Genomic DNA, 27,074 nt, shown 5'->3' with positions numbered 1-27,074 from the left:
TGACAGGCGCTGCAGGATTGCGTGCACGACGTTGACTGCCTGAGTCACCACAGAGTCTGGCTTTGGATGAGAGAGCAGACAAGCAGGCGAGCCTGTTGGAGCCTTGTACTTTTTCTCCAATCTAGGTATTTGGGCCGGCAAGGAGTTAGGAGCCTTCATAATCTTTTGCCCTTCCTTCCAAATAAATTCTATAATTGGTATGGTATGCACCTGCTTATAAGGCTGATTTTTAAAATCATACAGAAAACATTCTTCGTCTCGCTGGACCCTTGACAACTTGAAGCGGTCCGCCGCTTTGTCCATAAGCTTATGAAAACTAGCGATGTCCACAGGAGGTGAATCACTTGAAGTGCCCTGTTGTGGCGAGGGTGTTTGAACTCGATAGTTATCAAATTCCGCCATATTAGGATCCTGCTCACCATCTGAATCCTGATAAACCTCTCCTTCCTCTCTCTCTGGCTCTGAGTCAGTGTCCATATGTGGATTAGGAGATAGAGGAGCACTCAAATGTACTGACGGAGCAGACTGTCTAGGAGGTGTTCGTAGAGGTTGATGCGAAACTGCTACATCAGCAGATTCATGAACCGGAGTACCCTGGGGGGTAGGTGGAAAGCGTCTATTGTAATCGTCCAACATGTGTTGGAGGTTAGAGAAAAGCGTCATTGGAATAGACGTCATTGGAATTTGCACGCATTGGTCTTCGTTCTGATCTACCTGCTCATCTTCTTCTTCTTCTTCAGAAGTAGTGTCCTGGCATTTAATTATCAAATCTGATGGACTCCGGGCATCCCCATAAACAGTGTCATCCGGAACTGACTCAGTCTCATGGTCTGACACGAACAACTGAAGTGGCGGTTGTAGAGCAGGGGATTGAAAGTGGAAAGCGGAATCTTCCTCCTCATTGAATGAGGACTGTACAGCAGAAACTGAAGTGTCCAAGGGCACTAAAGGCATGTTGGCGTAGGATGAAGAACTGGAAGTTGCTGTCAACGCAGAGCCCTGCGTAGACGATGACGATTTGGAAGCAGTCGCCGTAGACGGTGAGTCTGTAGGCGTCTCCGTAGACCTAGAAGGCTTAGGCACTACTGTCGCAGATGTGCTCATCGACGAGCCCGTCGACGATGTTGTCGTCGACGATGTAGTAGACGTCGACTGGGCCGTCGACGGTGATTGTGTTGTAGGCGGCATCTTAGACATCGACGGCGCCTTTGTCGACGGCGCCTTCGTCGACGGCGCCTTCGTCGACGGATTTTTCGTCGACGGAATCTTCGTCGTCGCCGTCGACGGAATCCTCGTCGTCGACGGGAGCTTTGTCGTCGACGGGAGCTTAGCCGTCGACGAGGTCTTCGTCGACGATGGAATCGACGACGATGGTTTCTTCGTCGACGATGGCTTCTTCGTCGACGATATGATAGGGATCGTCGACGGGATTGAAGAAACAGAGGCTTTCGTCGACGTGAGAGCCGTCGTAGAGACTCTCGTCGACGATGACGACGCCGACGTCGTCGTGACTGTAGTCGTAGACGAAGCCACAGCAGCCAATCTCGTCGTCGGAGTGGTCGTCGACGAGCCCGTCGACGACCGCGCTGTTAAAAGTGTAACCACTTTAATAGAAGCTGGAAAAGACGCCTGAGAGCCAGGTCTCGTGGGCGTAGTTATAACAGGCACAGAAGTAGTAGGTGGCACTGCAGCCACAGTCAAAGCCAGCTTTCTTTTCTTTAGGAAAGGAGATGGTAACTCCTGAACACTGCCACGCTTAGAAGCCACAGAAGAAGGAGCTGACTGAAGGCTTTCTGCGTCAGAAACAGCCGTGTCCTTATCTTGAAGGCGCTTAAGCCATAATAGAAGGCGACCCTCCCTGTCCTTAAGGGTTTTAGGATTGAAAGTTCTACAGAACCTACAATCAACCACTTTGTGATCAGGATACAGGCAGTAAATACACTTGTCATGAGGGTCCTTCTCAAATAAACGCAATTTCCCACAGGAGGAACAAGGTCTAAATAAAGACTTCTTACTTGACATCTTGTGAAAACTGAGAAGAGTAGATAAGTGGAAAAGAACTGAGCAGAGCTCAGGGAGACTCCCTTCACACGACGTGCGGTAGAAAATCTGAGGGCTTGAGCTTCTGAGGAGAAGGTTCTAGAGGGTGCTTGAGCCTGATTGGCTGCAGTTTGGACTAACATAATGACACTGATATGTTGCAAATGAGTTTTTTCTCTCTAATGCATTCCTATGTAGTAACCTTTGTAAAGGTTTTTCAGTACATATTTTATCTGTTTTACTACTTATATGATACTTTATATTTTTATATATATATATATTTATTAGCATTATTGCTATTTTATTTACCGTGGGACTCCCACTTCGACGACGGGGAATATTCAAGCATGTGAATCTATGAAAGACACCCCTAATACTGGAGAAGTAAGTATTACACATCGCCTTGCCAGGAAGAATCAGTGTAAGGACAACAAGTCTGGCAGCACAAAAAAGCAGTCTCTTGCGCATTGCCCACAGACACTAGGAATGCAGATAAGATGCCACAATGATGAAATCCAGCAGGAGGGGAAAAGGATACATTCCCTACAATAGAGAACAGAAGAAGACAACATATATATTTCATTAGAACCCTCACCACCGACGTCCCCTCCTCCCGCGTAACTGCCCCATACAGGTGACGCATACGGGATTTAAATATCTGGGTATCTGGGTCTCCACAGACCCTGTGGCTCGGTATGAGCTGAATCTTCTCCCACCTTTAACTAGATTGCGGCAGGATGTCGCGGGTTGGCGTAAACTTCCACTCTCGCCGTTGGGATGCGCGGCCCTCTTTAAGATGATGTCTCTGCCTCGTTTCCTATATGCCCTCCAATACACGCTTGACATAGTCCCTGCCAGTTATTTTCGTAAAGTCGAGGGTCTCCAGAGGAAACTGATATGGGATGGTCGACCTCGCATTGCGCTGGCCAAACTAACGCTCCTGTGGTACGATGGGGGTATCGCCCTCCCGGACATCAAGCGATATTACTGGGTGTCTCAGTTGGGGGCCATTAATCACAGTATGTATGATCCTGAACTGAATCCTGAGTTCGCTATGGATAGATGGCTGCTGCCGGGGGGCAATTACTATAGGGCACTGTACTCAAAATCCGTGGTCAAGTCATTATCGGGGCCTACTAGGACGGCAGTTCGTGTATGGCAAGACGCAACCACTTCTATGGGATGGAAGGACCGCCTGACTTTAGCGACCCCACTTTTCGACTTTGATAGACTTGGTACTCTGTGGAAGACAAAAGGGTTCGATAAGTGGGACTTCATTGGCATTAGCAAGGTGGGAGACCTCTGGGTTAAGGGACAAGTGAAATCGTTTGATACTTTAAAGAAGGAGTTTGAATTGGGAACCTCGGAGTATTTCCGCTACGTCTAGATCCGCCATGCATTGATGTCAGTCTTTTCGACGGGGGAGGCGGTCCCCGAGTCGTCCTCGCTTGATGATACATTGCTAGATGGTCACGTTCCGGACAGTACAATCTCCCTTGTCTATAAAAAGCTGATCAACGATAGGTCGGATCTCCTTTTGCCCTTGCGTGACCTCTGGGTCCGGGACGGCCTTGAATTGGATGACGAGGATTGGCAGTCGGCGATCTCCTCTCCCAAGGAGGTTGCGATTCCAGCGAGATTTCGGCTGGTTCAGCTTAAGATCCTTCATAGGGTGTACATCACGGGCCCCCGTCTGGTTCGCATGGGCTTTTCCGAGGAGGGTTTGTGTAAGCGGGGACATTTCTTCATATCATTTGGGAATGTCCTGAAGTGGCGCCTTATTGGAATGGGGTGTATGATGTAATGAAAGAGGTTACGGGTGTTCCTCTCTTACCGGAGGCCAGGCGCTGCTTGCTAAATGTCTGGGAACCCACAGATTACAACGTGGCCCAGACCCAGTGGGCGACCCTGGGGGCCATGATCGCTAAGCATGATATTGCACAACTGTGGGGGTCCCAAAGGCCGCCTACGGTTGAGGTATGGAAGGAAAACATGGACTGGTGCATGTTTCGGGAAAAAACTGTGTATCTGGCCCGGGGCCGCCCCCGGAAATGGCATAGAGTCTGGGGGCCGTGGAATAGGTATCGAGGAGACATATGTACACCACCTGCAGTAGATAACATCGATATCTCACTTTCCCCCTGACCCCACATTCAATGTTTGCAATATTGTCTGCTTACTGTTTCTCCCCTGTACTCCTCCTTCCTTATAATGATTGCTTATTATGCTGATGTATTGTTTATCTGGCATCATGTGAACAAAGCGCTATGTATATTGTTTTTTGCCTTGCTTGTTATACTTAATAAAAATAAATATTAAAAAAAAAAAAACCCTCACCACCGGTGCCTGAAAGAGCAACAACATGAGCTCATTATACAGAGGTATAGTGAAAGCAGCTCACTAAAGAAGTCCAAGAACTCCCTGCAGAAAATGTCCTAAGTGGGAACGCCGACTAGGCCAGGAACAGACAAAATGTTGCAGGTATGGACTGAACTACTAGTCCCCCTGCTCTATTGGGAAAAAGAATGAATAGACAAATACCAAAAACAGAGCATAACTAACCTCCTACCTCTATCCGATTTGGTGAAATAGCACAGCCTCAACACCAAGTCAGGCTCTCCTTTTGAGCCTTGTGCTCCCAAGATCTTGCATATTGTGGCCAGTGTGGTGGCGCTACCCCTCGCAGCCTTGATTAACTTAGTTGTTTCCTCTGGCAACTACACCCTCGGTGTGGAAGGAAGCAGTAGTGAAGCCACTGTTTAAGAAGGCCAACCTTGACCCCAAAAACATTCCATCCAATTTCTCTGCCCCTCGTTCTAGCTAAGATCCTGGAAAAACATCTCAACAGCCATTTGATGCCTATTGCGGAAGAGCAGAGCTGGCTCGACAGTTCCCAGTTCCAGAAAAATTCTGGAACCGAAACAGCTCTGGTGTCAGCCACTGATGGCATCAGGGGGATGGTCGATGCTGGGCAGGGCGTTGCAGGTATCCTGTTGGATCTGTCTGCAGCCTTTGATACAATCTCCCCGGCTCTGCTGATGGAAAGCCTACAAGCACTGGGTGTCTCGGGCAGGGCTTGGAAACTACGGTCTTCCTTCCTCAAGGACAGATCACAAGGATAATTGTGGACCAATTTCTATCAGACCCGCTTTCCATGCCATGTGGGGTGCCACAGGGCTCATCTTTGAACCCAACGCTTTTCAACTTACATGTCTTCCCACGGGCTAAGATCGTTTGTTCATTTGGACTTCAGGTGGTCTTATATGCAGATGAAACCCAAATCATTGTGTCTATTTTGAAGGATAGGGAAGATATAGCAGTTTGACAGCAGTAGCAGGGTGGGTGATCAAAAACTACCTGAAGCTCAATGAGGAAAAGACTGAGGTGTTATATTTTGGAATACAACATTCTATCTGGAGTAACAACTGGTGGCCCGAGACCCTGGACTCTCTACCTGCACTGACAGTGAAGGCTAAGGACATAGGGTAATCTTCAATGACAAGCTCTCCTTGGATGCCCAGGTTAACTGCACAGCGTCCACTTGTTTCTGGCTGATTAAAATGCTGAGAAAATGCTTTCCTTTTATGCACCTCCCAGGTCAGAAACAAGTGGCTGTCTTGTAAGTCATGTCTAAAATAGATTACTTTAATGTCTTATGTCTAGACGCTAACAAGAGTACCGTGGCCAAATTGCAGGTGGTCTGCTTAATTCAGACACTCTGTTCATCACCACCCCCTTTTCTGAATCAATTTTGTCCACCATAAGCGTGGAAGGGTATACTCAGATGTGAGTCCCTAGCTCATTGCACCATCAGGATTCAAGCAAGCCGGGCCGAAGACGGCTGAAATGCCAGAAACCGGTCCCCGGTAGCTTGTTTCCTTCCCAGTATAAGAATTGGCTTGGTAGTTTGGTCTGCCCTGTTCCCATGATGCACTGGGCCAGGGTCGGACTAATTTGCATATAGCCAAGTTCTGAGCTGGGATGGTGCAGTGAGCTAAAAAAAACGGTGATGGATCAAGCCCTGATCTTTGGACTGGGTAAGAGTGGTCTGCTTAATTCAGACACTCTGTTCATCACCACCCCCTTTTCTGAATCAAATTGCAGGTAGGGCAGGATGCGCTGGCGAGACTAATTTTGAATGTGGCAACACCTCAGTTGGTAGGGGACTGCTTAAGCTGCACTGGCTTACTATACAAAAGCACACCACATTCAAGGAAATCTGCATAGTGCACAAGACACTCAATCAGGTGAGTCCAGCTGGAATTAAGGCAATGTTCTAGCGTTACATCCCGGGGAGAACTCTGCAATCAGCGCACCTTAATCTGTTGATACTGCCTCAAGTCCAGAGGAAGAGCTAGGGAGGCAGAGCCTTCTCAGCGACATCTGCAAGTCTCTGGAGCTCATTGCCTAATCATTTGACTGACATTAAGTCTCATTCTCCTTTTAGGAAAGCATTCATGATCTCGCTTTTCAGATTATAAGGTCTTCCTTTGAATGTAAGAAGTCTTTTTCTTTTTTTGTCAGGCCTCTGTTTACCTCTGAAAGTGCAGCGCCATGACGCCTTCAGGCATTTCCTGTGCTTTATAAATTCTGCTCAAATTCCAAAAGTGTTCCACTTCTCTCTCATGGGGTTGATGATTTGACATTACTAATTTGAGGAACATCAAATACTGTAGAAAAAGGTCAGCAACATTAATTCATGTTAATTTCATTATTCCTAGGGAAACTGCAAACTCACATGCCTCAGGAGAAACGTTTAGAGTAATTATGAACCACGCTTTGGAGAAAAAGCAAGGCAAAACTAATGTAGTTTAAGGTACTTTAATGAGAAAAACAAGTAGATTTGCTTACTGAGAGTACACAATCACAAACAAGAATTATTAGACAAAGAGTTGTTGCCATACAACAGAGGGTGAGAAACAACTGAAAGCAGATATAAGATTTGGACAGAAAGAAAGTAAGATGTGTGGGGCAGACTTTGGGTAAAACCACTTATGGATTCTAAGGCAAATCAAACCTACCTTTTGATGCTTGGCTCCACGGATATGGGCAGCATATGCATCTGCTCCTGTGCAAGAGACATCGCAGAGTTCACATCGTAACTGGGCTTGTACTCCTCGGGGACCAGTGGTTATTGGACTCCCAGTCTTCTGGACAGCTTCCTTCTTTTTGTGCTTTTGACCCTCCAAATGCTCCCGGTATGTCTATGCGCCGACAAAAAAGGAAAAACTAGGTATCAAAGTAGTATCAGGCACACACATAGTACTGGTACAAAAACTCCCTTATATAATGTGTATTATCATAGGCCACCTGAAGTTAATAGGGTGCTTATGGAGCTTACTATGCTACAGCACCTCAGGGACCAACCCACCAGAAGTAAAAGAGCAACAAACTCCTTTCCACCAACTCTCCCATCTCCCCTCATCGACAAGTCAAAACAATATGGCAATGCTACTGAGAAACTGAGGTATTTAATATTGTCGTTACTCTATGAAGTGAATAACAACACATTGCAAGGAGAGAGATGACCAATTATTTTTTCCCATTCCGACTGGTAAATGGGTAAATTCAGAAGGATCGTTTAAACGCAACCCGTTCTGACTTGAAAGGCTACCTCTAGTTCCTGAATAAAACAGAAAGCATCTCAGTGGCTCATAACGTTAACTACAAATTGGGCTCTAGATACGTGCGAGCCCAGTTTTGTTCCATGATCCCCAAACAAGGATTCAATGAGACTGACAAAACATCACCAATCCAAAGCAGCCTAATTCATGCTGGGCCAAGTCTTCAAGTAGGTTTCCTAAAATTGTGTGCTGCTTATAATAAGAGGAACAAGTTACTTTCCGTTGGTAACACTTTTTCTGGTGGATATTCTATCTTACCACCAAATCATCACATTTAGAATATTCCCAGTCAGCAGACTGGATTCAGAGAAATTTCAAGTAACAGATTTTATGTGCTGCCTGAATTCGCAACTGCTTAAGGCTACCCCTGTATAGTAAGGAAAATGCTATTTACCAGTATGCATCTGTTCTTGGCATGTAGAGCTTCAGAGTTGCACACTACGCATAGATTGCCACGTAGTGTTGGGGCCGGATTGTTGCAGCTTGTTTTGTAGAAAAGTCTTTGGAAGTCACGGGATAGGTGACTCCTCCTTTGGATGATACTGCGCATGGTCATCGGCTCCATCCCCAGATTGTTTTTCGCCATTAGGGAAGTGATTGAGCTGTATAAGAGATAGTGATGTCCAAGTGATATGTATCTAATTAAGATAATACTGGAACAGATAAAGGTAGGCGGGTGGGCGTGTGCAACTCTGCAGCTCTACATGCCAAGAACAGATGCATACTGGTAAGTAGCATTTTCCGTTCGAGGCATATGAGCTGCAGATTGCACACTATGCATAGATTACATAGCAGTTCCCACACCTAGCAGCGACCACCCGTATCTGTTGCAGTCGTTTGAAACAGAGATTTTAGTACAGCCTGGCCCACAGTGGCTTGTTGTTTAGTTTGCACATCTACACAGTAATGCTTTGTGAATGTTTGCGGTGTAGACCATGTGGCTGCTTTGCATATGTCATCTAGGGGAATGTTCCCTAAGAATGCCATTGAAGCCCCTATTTTCCTGGTAGAATGGGCTTTTGGTGGGATTGTTAATGTGCTTTGGCTTTTTGATAACATATTAGTATACATTTAACAATCCACCTAGCGATCCCTGACTTTGAGATGGGATTGCCTTTATGTGGCGGTGAGAAAGACACAAAACGTTGTTTTGTCTTACCAAAAGTTTGTGTCCTTTCAATGTAGTACAGTAATGCTCTCTTGACATCTAAAGTGTGTAGAGCTCTTTCTGCGACTGTTTGAGGCTGCGAGAAAAATACGGGCAGCTCAACAGATTGATTTAGATGAAAAGGGGAAATGACTTTTGGAAGGAATTTTGGATTAGTACGAAGAACCACTTTGTTATGTTGCATTTGCAGAAAGGGTTCTTGAATGGTAAATGCTTGTAGTTCACTAACCCTTCTGAGAGATGTAATGGCTACTAGGAAAGCTACTTTCAAGGTTAGAAATTGCAATTCGCATTTATGTAATGGTTCGAAGGGAGGTCCCATTAACCTTGTGAGAACCACATTTAGTTTCCACACTGGTGCGGTTGGTGTTCTGGGAGGAATTATTCTTTTGAGTCCTTCCATGAAAGCTTTAATAGCTGGCACTCTAAAAAGAGATAGATGTTGTTACACTTTTGAAGGTGCAATAAATATCCAATGATGTGTTGAATAGACACGTCTAAAGGATTAATTTGGTTGTTTTGGCAGTATATGACAAACCTTTTCCACTTAGCAGCGTAACATACTCTAGTGGTGGGGCGTCTAGCTTCTTTGATAACGTTCATACATTCTGGGGGAAGGTTGAGGTAACCAAACTCTTTGACCTCAGGAGCGAGATCGCTAGGTTGAGCTGAGATGGGTCCAGGTGTCTGATCTCTCCATGGTTCTGCGTTAATAGGCGTGGAGATAGGTTTAGTTTTTGGTGTGGTACTACCGACATCTGCAACAGCGTGGTGTACCACGGTTGTCTGGCCCAAGTTGGAGCGATTAGGATGAGCGTTAGGGAATGTTGCTGTAGTTAGCGTACCACTAATGGAAGTAGTGGGAGAGGAGGAAAAGCGTACGCAAATAGTTTTGACCAGTTCATCCATATTGCATTGTCTTTTGACAATGGTTGTGGGTATCTGGCGGCAAAGTTTGGGGATTTTGCGTTTTTGTGGGTGGCAAAGAGGTCTATTTGAGGTTGTCCCCACATTTGAAAGAACGGATGAAGAACTTGTGGATGAAGTTCCCATTCGAGGATTTGCTGAGTTTGTTGACTTATTTAACAACAAGGGGTGGTGATGGACAGAGTTTCTGAATTAAGCAGAATACTCTCACCCAGTCAAGAGATCAGGGCTAGATCCAACACCGTTTTTTAGCTCACTGCACCATCCCAGCTCAGAACCTAGCTATATGCAAATTAGTCTGTTCCTGTCCCAGTGCATGATGGGAACAGGGCAAACCAAACTACCAAGCCAATTCTTACACTGGGAAGGAAACAAGCTACCGGGGACTTGGCAGAACTGCCATGGTGTTTTGTACTCCTGGGACGTGTTGGGCTAATAGGAAGATCTTTAGTGGTATAGCCCATCTCCATATCTGCTGTGCTCACTGAGAGAGCTGCAGAGAGTGTGTCACTCCTTGTTTGTGTATGTAGTACATAGCGGTCATATTGTCTGTGCGGACTAGGACAGCTTTGCCTGAAACTTGAGTTTGAAAAGCTTTTAGGGCTAGAAACACAGCTAGTAACTCTAGGTGGTTGATGTGGAGTAGCTTTTGTTGCGGTGTCCACCTGCCTTGCATGGTGTGATGCAGGAGCTGAGCTCCCCAGCCGGAGAGCGATGCGTCCGCTGATAAGACTACTTGAGGAAATGGCTCTAGAAACGGTCGCCCTTTGGAAAGGTTTTTGGTGTTCCACCATTGCAGAGAACGATGAGTCCGACCGTCTACCAACACTAGGTCTGTTAGTTGACCTTGAGCTTGGTTCCATTGGCGTGCTAGGCACTCTTGAAGAGGACGCATTTGCAATTTTGCGTTAGGAACTATGAATATGCAAGATGCCATCATTCCTATGAGCTGCATGAACACTTGAGCTGGTAGTGTTGCGGCTTGAATTTTGTTACAAGAGTTTGTACGCTTGTTATCCTTGCTGGAGAGGGATACGCTAGTGTTAACTGGGTGTTTATTGTAGCGCCAAGATATTGTTGTACATGTGAGAGTTGTAGATGCGACTTGGTGTGATTTACTGTGAATCCCAAGTCGCGAAGCAGTTGAACAGTAGCGTAAATGTGTTGTACACACTGGCTGTATGAGCTGGCTTTTATGAGCCAGTCATCCAGATATGGGAAGACATGAATGTGTTGTCTTCTTAAGTGTGCTGCCACTACTGCTAGGCATTTGGTAAACACCCTTGGCGCTGTTGTGACTCCAAACGGGAGCACTTTGAACAGGTAGTGATGCCCGTCTAGCACAAATCTGAGGTATTTTCTGTGCGCTACGTGGATGGGAATATAGAAGTAGGTGTCCTTGAGATCTAGGGTGGCAAGGAAGTCGTTTAGTACCAGTAGTGGGAAGGACCTGTTGAAGTGTGACTATATGGAAATGGTCCGACTGAATGGAAACATTTAGAGGTCTGAGGTCTAGGATCGGTCTTAGAGATCCGTCCTTTTTAGGTATTAGGAAATACAGTGAGTATACTCCTCTGTTTTTCTGGTGCTTTGGAACTATTTCTATTCCATTTTTCTGCAGGAGGGATATTACCTCTTGTCTGAGCAATGTTAAATGTTCCTGTGACATTGGACGCTGCTTGGGTGGTATGTTTGGGGGGGGTATATTTTAGTTCCAGACAGTAACCTGATTGAATAATTTGTAACACCCACCTGTCTGATGTGATGTTTTCCCAGGCTGGCAGGTATTGCTGAAGTCTTCCCCCGACAGGAGTGGAGTGGGGCGGGGGAAGGGGAAGGGAGTCATTGGGCAGGGGTGGAGGCAGAGCGGGAATTGCTCTTTTTACCTCTACCTTTGTTATTTTTACCCCTGTACCCACCCCTTTGGTAGGCTTGCTGTAAGTGGATTGTGTGGGTGCTTTGTATGAGGCAGAGGCTGTATCTGAGGAATATCCTCTGGTGGCACCTCTATAGGATGAGCGACGAAATGAACGCCTGGGAGCCTGCAACTGCAGGGCTCCCATGGATTTTGTGGTGTCTGTATCTTTTTTCATTTTTTCAAGAGATACATCCACATTGGGTCCAAATAGGTGTTGCTCATCGAAAGGTTGATCAAGAATGGCAGTTTGTACCTCAGGTTTGAATCCTGATATACGTAGCCAGGCGTGTCTACGTAGTAAGACGCTGGTGTTAACTGCTCTAGACGCAGTATCCGGTGCGTCAAGGGCACATCTAATAGAGGTATTCGTAATGTTTTTACCCTCTTGGATGAGTTCATGTGCCCTATCCCTGTATTTATCAGGGAGGTGTCTTATTGTTGACTCTAATTCGTCATAATGTGCTCTATCATATCTGGCTAGCAATGCCTGTGTGTTGGCGATACGCCAGATGTTTGCTGCTTGAGACGCAGTTCTCTTCCCTGATGCGTCCAGCAACTTAGACTCTTTATCTGGTGGGGCAGCATCACCTGATGTTTGCGAGTTTGCTCTCTTGTGTGCTTTAGAAACTACAAATGAGTCTAGTGGTAATGGCCCCTTAATGTATGCTGGGTCTGAAGGGGCGTCTTTATATTTCTTCTCTATACGAGGATTAATGATTCTAGTTCTGACTGGATCTTTAAATACTTCAGAAGCGTGTTTGATTACTCATTTGAGCATTGGTAAGATGGATGCTGACCTTTGTGCTTTTGTATGTATGTCTACCCTGTGATATTGTGCAGCCCTGCGTATCAATTCGTTAAACCCTATAGTGTCTTCTGGTGGGGAAGGCCGTGAGGGGTATAAGTCATCCTGAGGGGCATTTAGGACATCTGGAGTGGTGTAATCATCCCATGGGTCAGGTGATCCTGTAGGTGTATTGGATCAGGCATGTTACCCCCCCATATCATCAGAACTATCATCTTTATGAGAGGATGCTGGGGAATGCTGTGGTATGGGAGAGTGTGGTGATGGCATAGGTGGAGGAGAAGGGGAAGGCAGTCTTAAAGGCGAGGTAGCCATGTCCTTCTTCTTTGCATGTGGAGCTGGAGCTGGTTTGTCCAGTGGTCGCTTCTTTGAGGCCAAAATCAATTGTCCAGTTATTGGGGCCCTAGCCAGAGTCTTTTGGGCAGGGTCTGGATCAGATAAATCTTCTGCCGGAGGCCGATCTTTTGGTGCTGTGGAAGGTTTCGGTACCGAAGAGGCTTGCTTTGGTTTTTGACAATGTCCTTTGTCGGAGAAGCAGGAGTCCTTCTCGGCTCCGAATGTTTTTTCGGCTCCGAAGGTTTTTTCGGTGCCGAAGGTTTTTTCGGGTCGGTGTTGTTTTCGGATCCGGTTGTTTCTTTGGATCCGATGCTTTTTTCGGTTCAAGCGTTTTTTTGGAATCCGAGGCTTTGCTTGGTTCCAACCTGGGTTTCGGTGCCGAAGGAGTTGTGGGCTTCGGGCGCCGATGGTTTGGACATCGGCGTAGCCGGTGTCGATGTCTTTTTCGGTGCCGGTAAGTTCGCGCCGGCACCATGCGAAGGCTGACTCGAGCCTGAGTCGCCCGAAGGCTTAATTGGCTTCTTTGCCGGGCCCGAAGGTGGGGCAGTAGAAGCAGAGTGTCGGTGTGCACCCGAGGGCAAGGGTGTTTCCTGGGCCTTCTTTGGGTGTGTCGAGGAAGGGTCGGGGTCGACGTTCTTACTTATGACCCTTTGTGCTGGAGTGACGTCCTCGACATCCGAATCTTCTTCATGTTCGGAACCGCTGTTGACGTCTTGTTGTTCCTGGACGTTGACGCCTTCCTCAAAGATGTCGTCCGGAATGGAGGTTGAAGTTCGAGCCATTGTTCTTCTCGCTCTTCAGTCCCGGATAGTCTTTTTGGAGCGGAAAGAGGCACAAGCTGAGCAGTCCTTTGCTCCGGAGAAAGGCAGAGGTTACACACCTCGTGCAGGTCGGTGTGGGGAAACTTCGACCCACATTGAGAACACTTTTTGAAGGGCGTCCTTTCCATGAGCTGGAGTTGAGGCCTACTTAGTCGAGTATTCGACGTTGAAGAATAGCGTAGAGTGGAGAAGAGTTCAAAACTTATTTTCTGAAAGTTGGTGAGGATTGCGCGCCGAAGAAATTTGGTTTCAACACGGAGCGCTGTAAACACATCCGAGCCCGGTGGTGGAAAAAAACAATCTGGGGATGGAGCCGATGACCATGCGCAGTATCTTCCAAAGGAGGAGTCACCTATCCTGTGACTTCCAAAGACTTTTCTACAAAACAAACTGCAAACATTAGGTGGCAATGTATGCATAGTGTGCAATCTGCAGCTCATACGCAAGATCTCTTGTTTCTTCTCCACTGCAGCTCTGAAAATCATTGTACTCGCCATGATTGTTTCGTGCCTGGACTACGGCAATGCGCTATATGCTGGGGCCCCTGCATATGAGCTGCGTCGTCTCCAACTGATTCAGAATCATGCCGCTCGTCTAATTTTTAAATTGCCCAAACATCATGCCCAAACATCATCATGTCACTCCTCTCCTGAAATCCCTACACTGGCTACCCCTATCTGAACGCTCTCTTTTTAAAATGGGCTGTTTGATCTTTCAGGCTCTAGCAGGCAGTGGGCCAGCATTCTTAGCCTCAAAAATCACTGCCTATGTTCCTAACAGGGACCTCCGGTCCGCCTCCAAGCTTCTCTTATGTGTCCCCGATTTAGGAAGAAGAAACATGGCGGCATGAGGTTTTCTACCCTGGCCCCGGTCTTCTGGAAGGCTCTCCCCCTGAGCATCAGGACAGCCGCTTCTTACCTGATCTTCACGCGCTTTCTCCCAATAAGCAGCCTCCCTCTCTGCTTCTCCCTGCCTGTTCGTCCTCAGTGCCATGAAACCACTTGGTATACGAGCACTTTATAAATGTTTTAACTTCAGCTTCATATGCCTCGAACATTCAGTTCCTGTATCCTTCTTCAGATTTGGCTCAGTGCAGGCTAAATGAAGGTGACAATGTGACGAAAACTAGCATGGGGTAAGCCCTAAGAATGGAACCTCTCCTCTGCCTCATTCCATTTCACTATGTCTGTTGAGAATCCCTTGAATGTCCAAATGAAATTAAACATCTCACATGTCAATCAACAAATATAGCTGGTGGAGCTAACCAGAACTACTTAGAACTTAGCTGACGATAACATTTATGTCAATTTGTAGAGATGAAACTGGGTAACAAGAAACATACGAGTACTATCAGAAACAAAAGCAACATTCAGAAAATCCAAGTTTGAAATACGAACTAAAACAACTTCCATTAAAAAGGAATGTCTCAAAATTTCTCAGAAATTCTCAAGTCGGAGCTCACTTTTCTCGATGAAGAAGATGTTACATTTAAATTAAGAGAAATTAATATCTTTGAAAAACAGTATTCTAAAGAGTTTCTGGCCAGTTAATGTTCAATTTCACGGTAAAATAATCTATAGATCAGAGGAAGGTAATCACTGTAGAGAGCCTGTTTTTGAATGTTTACACTATTACAGCGCCCATGTGTGCAACGCTGGATCCTAGCTAGGTGCCGGAGCTCCGATGGAAATCACCGGGTGAATTACCACGGAGACTACCTGCTGCTCACTGGGGTTTTGATGCCTGTTCTGTCCTGCTGACACGATTTCAAGACCAGCGGCTGCTGCAGCAACGCTTTTTCGGGACGTCGGTTTTGCGAGGTAAGGCGCGCTGGGCTGGGCTCCACCCTGCTCACACTCGCACCTAATCCTCCCTCCACGCCTGCTCCGCTTCAACACGCCGAGGTCTGTGTCCTTCAAGCGGCTGTTATCTTCGCTTGCTGCCCGAACTGTTTAAAAATAGCCTGTGATACCGCCGAGTGGCATCTGGGACGGAACGAACTTAACGCTGACTCTTGCCGCAGAACTTGCTACCCTCCCACGCTTGAGAATCCGCACATTGGCGAAGTAGGAGAGTTATCCTGCGTGGCCCGAGGGGAAGCTGAGTTAGGCAAGATTATTGGTAGAACTTTTCCAAGGCTATACGGCCACAATTTTTTGGGACAATAAGCGGGAGGTTCTTTCGGAAAATAACTGAGAAATCCAGTGAGCAATCCAGAGTATTTGATAAAATTGCTACCTCAAGTTCAATAAACCTCACGCAGTTATGGCGGCAAGAGCAAAGGGCAAGCAGACCAAGCCGGAGTTGGGGAGGGAACTGTTAAAGCTGCCAATACCAATTAGATCCCCACCAGCAGTCAAGGGAGAGAAAAAAAATAGAAGGAAAACTCAACCAAAAAACGCCCTGAATCAGAAAATAACGGAATCTGCTGAGACATATAGAAATAATAAATATTATGTCTTAAGAAAACAGGTTGAAGATGATAATGAAGATAATGAAGACGACCAAGAGGAGGGCGAGGAGGATGAAGATACAGAGAGCTTGACTTTATCTGAACTCTCAGGAAAGATAAACAGCCCTACAACGCCTAAGATACCAACGGCAGGACCTAGGGTGGCGGCTGGCTCAGAAGAAGCAGTCTCATCTGCACTAACTGTATCAACCAGGGCCTCTCCCTGCGTTGCCCTGCCCCAGATCTGCTCCCCCCCCCCCTCCCACCCTCCGGCACAGCTGACTACAAACCCAAGCAACGAGCAAATCACGAAAGCTCCAAGCCAAGACTCAAGTCTACAAGCCTCTCAGGTATCCCAGGAGGATGGCTTGTTCTCTCTCCCGAGTGCCACAAAAGCGAACACGATTGAAGATATACTTGCAATTATCCTTCAGGAATTAAGAGACTTCAAAATCTCCCAGGCACAGGAAATTTCACTTATGCACAGCAGGCTCACAAAAATGTAGGAGTGCCTTGGTAATCTCCCCCTGAGAGTCTCCGAAGCTGAAGCCCGGATATCGTCCTTAGAGGACTCTCTAACGGCAATGCAGAAAGACCTTCTAGTGGCCAATAGAGAGAAAATTCAACTAGCGGAAAAAATGCAGGACCTTGAAAATTATAATAGGAGGTCCAATCTACGACTAGTAGGCATACCAGAGGGGCTTGAAGATAAGGACGTAGTTAAATGGACAGAGTCTCTATTGAAAAAAGCCATACCTGAGCTCCAAGGCGACCTGGCGATTACAAGGGCGCACAGAGTCCCTGCGCACAAACCTAATAACTTGAAATATCCCCGTACAATTTTGCTCAATTTTTCAGATTTTAGGGTAAAAGAGAACATTTTAAATACTGCATTTTCTAAAACAACATTCAATTCGGAGGGGGCGAATAACTTTCGGATTTTTTCTGATATGTCGGCAGCATCTGCCCATAGACGCAGGGACTTTGTTAAACTTATTGACTCCTTTAAGAGCAAGGGAGCTCAAGCTATGATAGTACAGCAATCGAAACATAAAGTCCTGGCCAAAGGGAAATATTTAATTTTTTCGATCCTTCATGAAGCTCAGTCTTTCCTTGATGGTCTTGGAGCATAATTTGCTGCTGTATTTACTATTACTTAACGGCCGGCCCATGGCGGAGACAGGAAGCACATAAGGGAGGGGGGTGAAGGGGGTGTTGCAGGGGGAAAAAAGAGAGTTCATATTTTGAAGAATTATCTGTTTTCATACCGACACAATTATGGTACGAACAATGCTACATCTACAAGGCTTTTTTGCACAAAAGGGCGATCTAATTTTGATATCTCGCACTTGTCACTTTAAAGATCAATTAATATGTTTTTGGGTTTTTCTTTCCTGGCTTTGCTGCTATCATACAATTGCACAGCTTATTTGTGGTTTTGCACAAGGAGAGGTCCATAGCCTTATGTATTGTTGTTATTTTTTAACTGTGCTGAATTATCTGCTCATTTGCTTATCTACGTAAGGAGAGGTTTAAAACATCATGATGTTGCTCTTTTTGATTCTCTCTCTCTCTTATATATCTGTGCTTTTCACTCGTTTCCTTTTTTTTCTTGCACAAGGAGAGGTATAGAACAAACAATAAGCTGCAGCTCTTATATGATCTTTTTCTACTACTATATACTTTTGCTGCAATTTGCTCATTTGCACAGGATAAGATTCCCTAATTGTGCTGTTTATCTGCGTATTTTGCACAAGGGGAGGTATAATCCTTCAAGCTCTGCTGCTATTGTACAACTCTGCTGCTTATTTGCATCTTTGCACAAAGAGAGGTAGTTCCTCTATGATTATTTGCTGCTATTATATATATTTGCTGTTTATTGCCCATTTGCACAAGCCGAGGTTTAAAATACCCCTGGATATACCTATCTATTATTTTATGTTTTCATAGAAGTTTTTAATATTTTGAAGAACAAGTAGCATGGTGAAGTTTATCTCTTTCAATGCAAATGGTTTGAATAATGTCCGCAAAAAGAATGCCATTGAGTGCTGGCTAAAAAATCTCATTCCAGATGTTATCTATTTGCAAGAAACTCACTATAGAAATCAGGCTGAGTCAGATAAAATCTTCAAAAGTTGGGTGGGCCACAAGATATCTTCAACTGCTGGGCTGGCTCAGAGAGGAGTATGCATACTAATAGGAAGACATGTAGGCTTTATTCTGGAAGGGACATTTATAGACCCCAGAGGTAGATGGGCAGTTGCACATGGTAAATTAAACAATGTTAATATAATTCTTGCCACAATCTACGCACCAATCCTAGACGACCCTCTGCCAATATTACAGTTAAAGCATGCAATAACAGGTCTTCCTGGGCCAATAATATGGGGGGGGGGGGAGACTTTAATCTTCTACAAAATCCTCTATTGGACTCCTCCAAAAAAGACTGTCGACAGAACAAACCCCAAGTTGCTATGGCCGTCCAAAGCTGCAAATTAGACCTTGACGTTATTCATCATTGGCGATTCTGAAATTCTCTTAAACGAGAATATTCAGGCCATTCAGAAAAATACAACTCTGTATCTAGGCTAGATTTTTTTCTAACATCCCATGATTTAGAGTTATATAATTATGCCCATCTACCAAATGCTTTCTCGGATCACGCGGCACTATGCATGGAGGTAAAACTGGGGGTACATGAAGCAAGGCCTTCAAGAAGATGTTTTTTTAACAAACTCAACCTCCTTGACCCGCAATGGTGTATAGATATTGAAGAAAAGATTGAGCAGTTTTTTGCACAGAATAGAGGTACAGCCCCATTAAATACAACCTGGGATGCATTTAAGGCCACTCTGCAGGGGTTAATTACGTCTAAAGAAATACCAAAGCAGAAGGCAAGAAGGGAGGAGAAAACCAATCTACAAATTGAACTTTCGCAGGCAACCCAAGAACACTACAGGGTTAGATCTACGCTCTCTGGGCAAAAGCTCTCTGATGCAAAGCGCAGGATGAAGGATTTTTACTATGACTTAGGCGAGACAAATAATAATCTTTATGCCCAAAAGATATACGAGGAGAGCGAATACACAGGGAAGCTCTTGGCCTGGCAAGCCAAAGAAAAGCAGGCCCGAAATAGGATAGACCAACTAACTGACCCCATCACTAAAGTACAAGCTAAGACCACTGCCTCCATTGGTGAACTGTTTTTGAAACACTACGAGGGAGTATATCAAGCAATTGAACGAGCTACATCCGACTCCATTGGGGAATTTCTAGAGCCACTCGCAATACCTAAATTAGATGCTGAGGGCAAGAAATACCTCATACGGGATTTCACACTGTTAGAATTAGATAAAGTGATAGGGTCCTTCCCCAATGGTAAGGCCAATGGTGATGATGGTCTTCCTATTGAATTTTGTAAAAGATTTGGAGGTACCCTGCATAAAGAACTTCTGCTTCTAGTCAACTACCTACTTTAAGGAGGTCCTCCACCGGACTCTTTTCATTCAGCGGTGGTGGTTAGTATTTTTTTAAAAAGGAAAGGATAAGGAAAATAAAAATTCGTACAGACCAATAAGTCTCCTAAACACAGTCTATAAAATTTTTACAAAACTTTTAGCAAACCGATTAAATAAAATAGTAGGATCTCTGGTAGCTCATGAGCAGTGTGGTTTTATTGCAGGCAGGGATCTCCTTTCCAATACAACATTTTTATTGGAGGCACTAGATTATTCTAAGACTAACAAGGTGAAGGCTTAAATTTGGCTTTTAGACGCAGAGAAAGCCTTCGATCTAGTGTCCTGGGACTGATTTTTCGCAATTTTGCACAGTTTTAATTTTCCGATTGTTTTTATTTCTCTTTTACAACAACTCTATATGAATTCTAGGGCACAGATTATCATTAATCACACTAATATTGGGACTTGTCAGGTCACTAGAGGCACGAGACAGGATGCCCCCTGTCGCCAATTTTATTTGCGTTATTTATTGAACCACTGGCGATTGCTATTAGGGATATAAAGACCGAGACCGCCCCAGTAGTAGGAATGACAAACATAAAATTATACGCGGATGATATTGCCCTTTTTTTAGAATCTAAACCCTCAAGTCAATTGAAGATTTTAAAAATTTTCTCTGACTTCCAAAAATTAGGGGGTTACAAGATTAATGTCAACAAAACGGAAATTATTTTAGCCAACTGCACTGTAGACACTTTAGTACCAGAATTCAGGCAGATATATAATACAGACCCAAAGAGATATCTGGGAATATTTATATCGGATAATTTGGATGATCTGTACTCGCTTCATTTTCTACATTTATTAAAAAAGGTGGGGTCGCTTTTAGATCGTTGGAATTTATTACCCTTGTCTTTAATGGGACGGGCAGCGTTAGTACGTATGTCGGTTTTACCTCTTTTTAATTTCCTCTTTAGCGCCGTACCCTGCGCAATCCAGGCCTCCTATTTTAAAAAAGTAGATGCATTGATTTCCTCTCTTCTATGGGCAAAAAAATCTCCCAGGCTTGCACTCAGCACTTTATATCTGCCATCCATACAAGGAGGGCTGTCCCTTCCAAATATTAGAGAATACTACTTCGCGTCTTTTGCACACCACAGTTTTAGGTTTTTCCTTTTAGAAACTCACGAGGCAGACAATTTTTTTATGAACAAGATGTTGTCAGAATCAAAAATCACTGACCCAGTTAGAATCACGAAAGATCCAAAGAAAGTACGCTACAAGTCCCTACAGTGGACCTTTAAGCTGAAAACTCAGTTTTTTAAATTCTATGATATTCCTAAATTAAGTAATACAACGAATGTAATCAATCTCAGTCTAGGAGAAGCTGGCTGCATGGACAATAATATATCAAATCTTTGGAAGGAGAATGGCTTCGAGAAAACTGAAGACTTCCTGATGGGTAATAGGTGGAAATCTTGGGATGTAATTTCTAGTCAGATACATCACTCTTATACAATCTTGAACTGGTCCTTTCTCATGCTTAATCCAAAATTCAGAGAGCTTGATATAGGAAATGTATTTAATAAAGAAAATATCTCTACAGCTTTGAACAATCAAATACAAAAGAAGATGAGTATTTGGATTAAAATACTAAAAGAAAATAAAGGGCAGGAATCCTCTAGTAAGACTATTGAGAGGTGGAAAAAGAGGGAAGATATTGTAATTAGCCAGCAGGTATGGGATAAGATAAATAAATGTAATAAAACCATATTCCGCTGAGCTAACTTCAAACGTATGCAATTTTATAATAAATGGTTAATATACAGAACCCCCTCTTTTCTCCATAATATCTTCCCCCAAGTCGCCGACAAATGCTTCCGGTGTGAAGAAAAAGGCACCTGGAAACGTATTGTCTGGGAGTGTTCAAAAATTCAGTTATTTTGGAAGGAAATAGATAAATATCTTTCCATCCAGCTCAAAACCACAATAATACTCGATGATCTAATTCCTATCCTAGGCTGCTCCTCGAGCCACAACCCATACGATGAGTCCCTTTTTATAGCTTCTTTAATAGCTAAATCCCTTATATTGCAGTCCTGGAAAACAGATCTTGTACCAACCTTTCAGGCATGGAAGGCAAAACTATTACGAACCGAGGGTAGGGAAAGAAAATATGCATTGAGATCAGGGGCTCTTAAGAAATATGAGAAATGTTGGAGCGTGTTTTGATCCTAGTTTTTTTGATGTTATCTAATCTTAATAAGTCACACAAGATCTCTGGGGACAGAGATCAAGAACCCAGCCGTAGTCTATGACTCTATTCCCATAACACACAATGGTGTTGGAATAGTGTCAATAGTTCCAAGAAAGAAAAAAAGGAAAAATATTCCTTTCATTTAGGTGTCCCCTCACTCACCAGGGTTGCCCCACGGTGACATGCTTCATCATAGGGGCCATCCCAGCCCTCTACGGACTGGGGCGTGCTGCGACTTGCGGAATTACGTAGGAGCACTTACAAAAGACTATGTGTGGTGCAAGGAATGTGATGTGAAGGAGTGGAGTATATGTGATTAGTTAAAATTACCTGCCTAGTGAGTTGCAAATACTTTATTCTGGCTCCTAGGTGGTAAAGCTAAAAATGGGGTAGAAATGGTAGGATACCTAAATTGTAATGGGTTTAGGTGTACCTAGCAACTCCTGTCTGCCAACATGTTTCGTGCGTCCCCCTAGCACTTCCTCAGGGCTACACAGGGACCAGCCCTGTGTTCGCCACTCCTTATCCAAAGCCTAATAAGCTATTAAATACGAAATACTAATAATTAATTCAATGCTGCAAATAAATAAGGCAAGCATCTGGTACCTACGCAACCAAACTTAATCACGTGGTCCTGTAAAATAAAAGGAAATCAATAGTTATGGGGTATCAAGTTCCCCTTGTAATTTCACATGACACACATATTGCATGGACCTTCAAAAATATTGACTGTATTTCATGTGGCCCATTGATGTGAAGACGTTTTTGAAAACGTGGTTAAGCACCTCTTGGTGAGCACACAGTGAACACACACATAACACAACTACACTGTTGTGACTACGCTCACACAAAGACATTTTTACATACATGAAAAAATGCTTAACTGTGCCCCATGGAATCGGTAGGGGTACAATATCCTGGTAGATCTGGGAAAAAAACAGAAGAATGGTGTCTGTTAGCCTTAGCTGTTTCCCTAGATAAATGTTTCCCAAAGGCTGGTAAAAGAACTAGGAGATTATCCCAGTGTCTGTGCCTCCAAAAACGCTACAAAAAACACACACTTACTTGCTGCCGGGATACCACAATCGGTCTCACCTAAGCAAACCCCTCCGGTCCGAATGTTAGTGGCCTGAGGGCGGTGCCTGCTCATGTATCCTGCTTCCTGGAAGCATGCCTTATTTATTTGCAGCATTGAATTAATTATTAGTATTTCGTATTTAATAGCTTATTAGGCTTTGGATAAGGAGTGGCGAACACAGGGCTGGTCCCTGTGTAGCCCTGAGGAAGTGCTAGGGGGACGCACGAAACATGTTGGCAGACAGGAGTTGCTAGGTACACCTAAACCCATTACAATTTAGGTATCCTACCATTTCTACCCCATTTTTAGCTTTACCACCTAGGAGCCAGAATAAAGTATTTGCAACTCACTAGGCAGGTAATTTTAACTAATCACATATACTCCACTCCTTCACATCACATTCCTTGCACCACACATAGTCTTTTGTAAGTGCTCCTACGTAATTCCGCAAGTCGCAGCACGCCCCAGTCCGTAGAGGGCTGGGATGGCCCCTATGATGAAGCATGTCACCGTGAGGCAACCCTGGTGAGTGAGGGGACACCTAAAAAAAAGGAATATTTTTCCTTTTTTTCTTTCTTGGAACTATTGACACTATTCCAACACCATTGTGTGTTATGGGAATAGAGTCATAGACTACGGCTGGGTTCTTGATCTCTGTCCCCAGAGATCTTGTGTGACTTATTAATACTAGGAGGGTGAGCCCTAGCCTTTCTCCCTCTACCTCCCTTTTTGTTTATGTATCTAATCTTAATCACATCTTCTTAATATTAATATTAGTCTGCTAGATTGTTTTTAATCACGCACATTGCACTTTATAATCAAGCTTTGAAATTATGAATTTTGAAGACGTTTTTGTATTCATATGTTTCGTACTGTATTAATTCTACTACAAATGTGTTTTGTAATATTTATCTGTCTTCTATGAACTCTCAATAAAAAAAATGTTGGGAAAAAAAATAACTATTAAAGCGCCATCCACCAGAAGGCAGAATCATTCAAAACATACAAGTTTATGAACTAAACAAATTGCAAAAGCAAAGATCCTTCATCACCAATATTGACAAAGTAGGGACTAGGTGTTCACAAAACTTGATTTTTTCAGTAGGAATGACATGTTCATGACAGATACATTAACAACAAAGAATACAAAAGGCTTCTGACCTGGGGACCTGCACAACTGATTTTACAAATATCGCAATAGTGGAGCTGAGGTTGCTTTGGTGGTCCTTTTGACCTCAGTTGTTTATTTTGGAATGGTATTTTCTTGTTAAAGTTGCCAGCAGGATTGGTGTTTGTGCTATTTCCTGCATTGCCCCACGTTGAAGAAACCACTGACTTTTGAGGCTGGTGCGATGAAAGTGGTTGCTGCTGTGGTGGTGGCTGCGGCTGTTGGTAATATGTATTGCCTGCAGAATAAACCGTGGGATCATAACTGGTGTAACTCGTACCTAAAACACAGAAATAATTCAGTGAGGTCTTTCAAACTCGATCCTTAGACACAATTAATCTATACTTTAAAGTATTTACCGGAGTAGGTGGCAGAAGTGGGGTTGTATGTTGAGCTAGGGGTGTATGATGGAATGGCTGAGACTGGCACACTTTGCTGCACAGTTGTCACAACAGGATAAACAACATAACTTGAAGGCGTGGAGTTCACAGTTTGTACAGGCTTAATGGTAGTGATCTGTCGCTGAGGCTGTGTGTACCCACTGGTGGACTGACTATAGCTTCCTTTCGAACCTAAAAGACAAGAATAAGGTTTAAGAAGCGTTGTTTTAACATATTTCCCTTGCCTCATTCGACTTAATCAAGAGGTAACTGTGGTTAAAAGAACAGGAATGCTAGCACAGGATACTTGAATGACCTTTCTTGTCATTTCACGTCAAATATATAGTAGCATCCCTTGATTAGCATCATATTATTCCATATATTGTATTGTATTGTTATTGCATTTATATAGCGCTTACTACCCCTGAGGAGGCGTCGAATCGCTTTTTGGCGATTAGCACGCTACTCCGGGACCCATAGAGGATTAGTGTTGAGTTAGTATAGTGAAACATGCAAGTACATTTTAAGTGGTGGATAGGTTAGTCAGTTATTTGGATTTGGAATGATAGCAGAAGGATAGAGGAGGAAAAAAGGTTTGTATTTATATAGCGCTTGTTACCCCTGATGGGGTGTTGAAGCACGCTACTCTGGAAGCCCATTATGGTTTAGTGGTGAATTAGTATGTTAAAACATGAAAGTAATGTCAGTGGTGGATATTAATCAGTTATTTGGAGTGAGAAGGATAGCGGAGAGATAAAAGGGGAAGAAAGGTTTGCATTCATATAGCACTTGTTACCCCTGATGGGGTGTTGAAGCACGCCACTCCGGAACCCATAATGGATTAGTGGTGAATTAGTATAGTTGAATATAGAATTTGAGAAGTGAACATGCTAGTCTGTTAATTTTGATTGAAAAGGATAGTGGAGGGATAAAAGGGTGAAGGATTTTTTTGTTTTGGTTTGTTTTTAGGTCTTAGCAGTAGACGGAGGCTTTTGGATGAGTAAAAGGGAGTTTTGGGGGGTATAGTAGAAAGCTGTGTCAGATGATACAAAGAGGGGTAGAGTTGGAGAAAGGGTTATTTTGGGGATCATAGTAGTGGTATGGGATTTGGGATAAATGAGAGTGGATGTAGAGAATATATTGATAGATGCATAGGCTGAGAAATAGGGTAGTGCATTGGAAATGCTAAATTAGAAGAAAGTGATAAATATATAGATCCATAAGTACCTTAAGTTTGTTGATGTGGATGGTGTGGGCTGGGTATTGCTCAATGGGAAAATGGGCAGCATTTCTGGCCCTGGCTCTGGTCAGTCTTGAATAGGCTCAAACAAGCAGCTGACCTTGTCTTCTCCGCACTTAGCTGAGACGCCCAGGCTGAGACACACTAAACCTGGTTTTTTATAGCCCTAGTAATCAGGTGACCCCTTCAGTCACTGGGAACCCTAGCCTTAACACTATCCAATCACAACACTAGCCCTAAAATCTTGAACCAAAAGGAGACCAGGACCTTACAGCCAATCTTAGCCCTATTCCAAGCACCCAATGAGTTCAAAAACCCTGATCTCTACGTCCAATAAAGGCCCTAGCCCTACCAGTAGTCCGAACCCAAGTCCAAGCAACCAATGGTACAGGAAGCCCTAGTCCCTACTTCCAATAGAAAGCCTAACCCTACTCTTAGTCCCACAACTAGTACAGCAACCAATCACACAAGAAGCCCTTATCAGTACTTCCAATTAAAGGTCTAACCCTAGCCCTTGTCACACCCTACTCCCAACAACCAATAACATAGGAATCCCTAGTCCCTACTTCCAAAAGAAATCCTAACCCTAGCCCTAGTCCCAACCCTACATTGATGGAATCACAGAACCAGAAACCAATCAGAACCCTCAAATACCCAACCAATGAGGACACTAACCCTAATCCAATAGAAACACCAGATACAACCACCAATCAGTGTACACATGTACCAACCACTAGCAGACCATATAAGGTCCTAGCGACCTCAGACAAGGTTTGTTGGCCAGGGAGTTGGAAGATGCTTCTCCTGTTCAGAATCTCCTGGGAGACAGACAGGCTCAATCCACACTTTGGACTTCTGCAGGTAAAGGCCTCACTAACTTGAAATCTAACAAAACTGTTTGAATAAAAGTTTACTCACTCTGATGGCCAAAAAACGAAGTGCACAGTCCCTAGTAAACACAGTTTAAACAGCTCACAGAAGCACCCTCTGGTGTAGAATATCCCTGTTGCTGGGGGGGTCAGGGGGGTTTGTTTCACTGGCTTGTGAACACAAAATGGTGGCTGGGGTGCACTGTTTTAACATACAGGTCTTAGCAAAGAGCAGCGGAGAAATTTGGAGGGAAAACTGAATTGTCACCAGGACTGAGAGGGGTAAACTACAAAGTTTGGACTGCAAATCCCACAATTCAACACGTTAAATGGCAGCAATCATGGGCAGCAAAAACCACAAGTTTAAAACACAAAACAGGTGATACAATATGCAATCACAGGCAGGTTAAAACTACAATTTTAAACTGTAACAACCACAGGCAAAGACAATAATCGCAGAAAGGGAAAATGTTTTTTTTAACGGGGAAAAGACAGCACTAGTCTGTCTCCTTACCACTTCCTGGACTCTGCTC

The 27,074-nt window shown here is 44.2% G+C and overlaps 1 protein-coding gene across 1 annotated transcript in view; it reads right to left on the bottom strand.

Annotated features, from left to right (window-relative positions):
• The window catches only part of ZFR2 (zinc finger RNA binding protein 2), an 811,721-nt gene that overhangs the window by 583,793 nt on the left and 200,854 nt on the right, over nucleotides 1–27,074 (bottom strand). Inside the window, exons 4-6 of the mRNA XM_086947097.1 lie at nucleotides 24,412–24,624; nucleotides 24,046–24,332; nucleotides 7,062–7,244 (exon numbers count right to left, since the gene is read on the bottom strand). Of these exons, the coding sequence (XP_086803223.1) occupies nucleotides 7,062–7,244; nucleotides 24,046–24,332; nucleotides 24,412–24,624 (683 nt within the window). The remainder of the gene's footprint in view (nucleotides 1–7,061; nucleotides 7,245–24,045; nucleotides 24,333–24,411; nucleotides 24,625–27,074) is intronic.

Source organism: Lissotriton vulgaris, chromosome 12 (assembly GCF_964263255.1).
Source record: "Lissotriton vulgaris chromosome 12, aLisVul1.2, whole genome shotgun sequence".
NCBI lineage: Eukaryota > Metazoa > Chordata > Amphibia > Caudata > Salamandridae > Lissotriton > Lissotriton vulgaris.
Note: the sequence above shows the minus strand (reverse complement) of the source record. Positions and strands in the feature narration are given on the sequence as shown.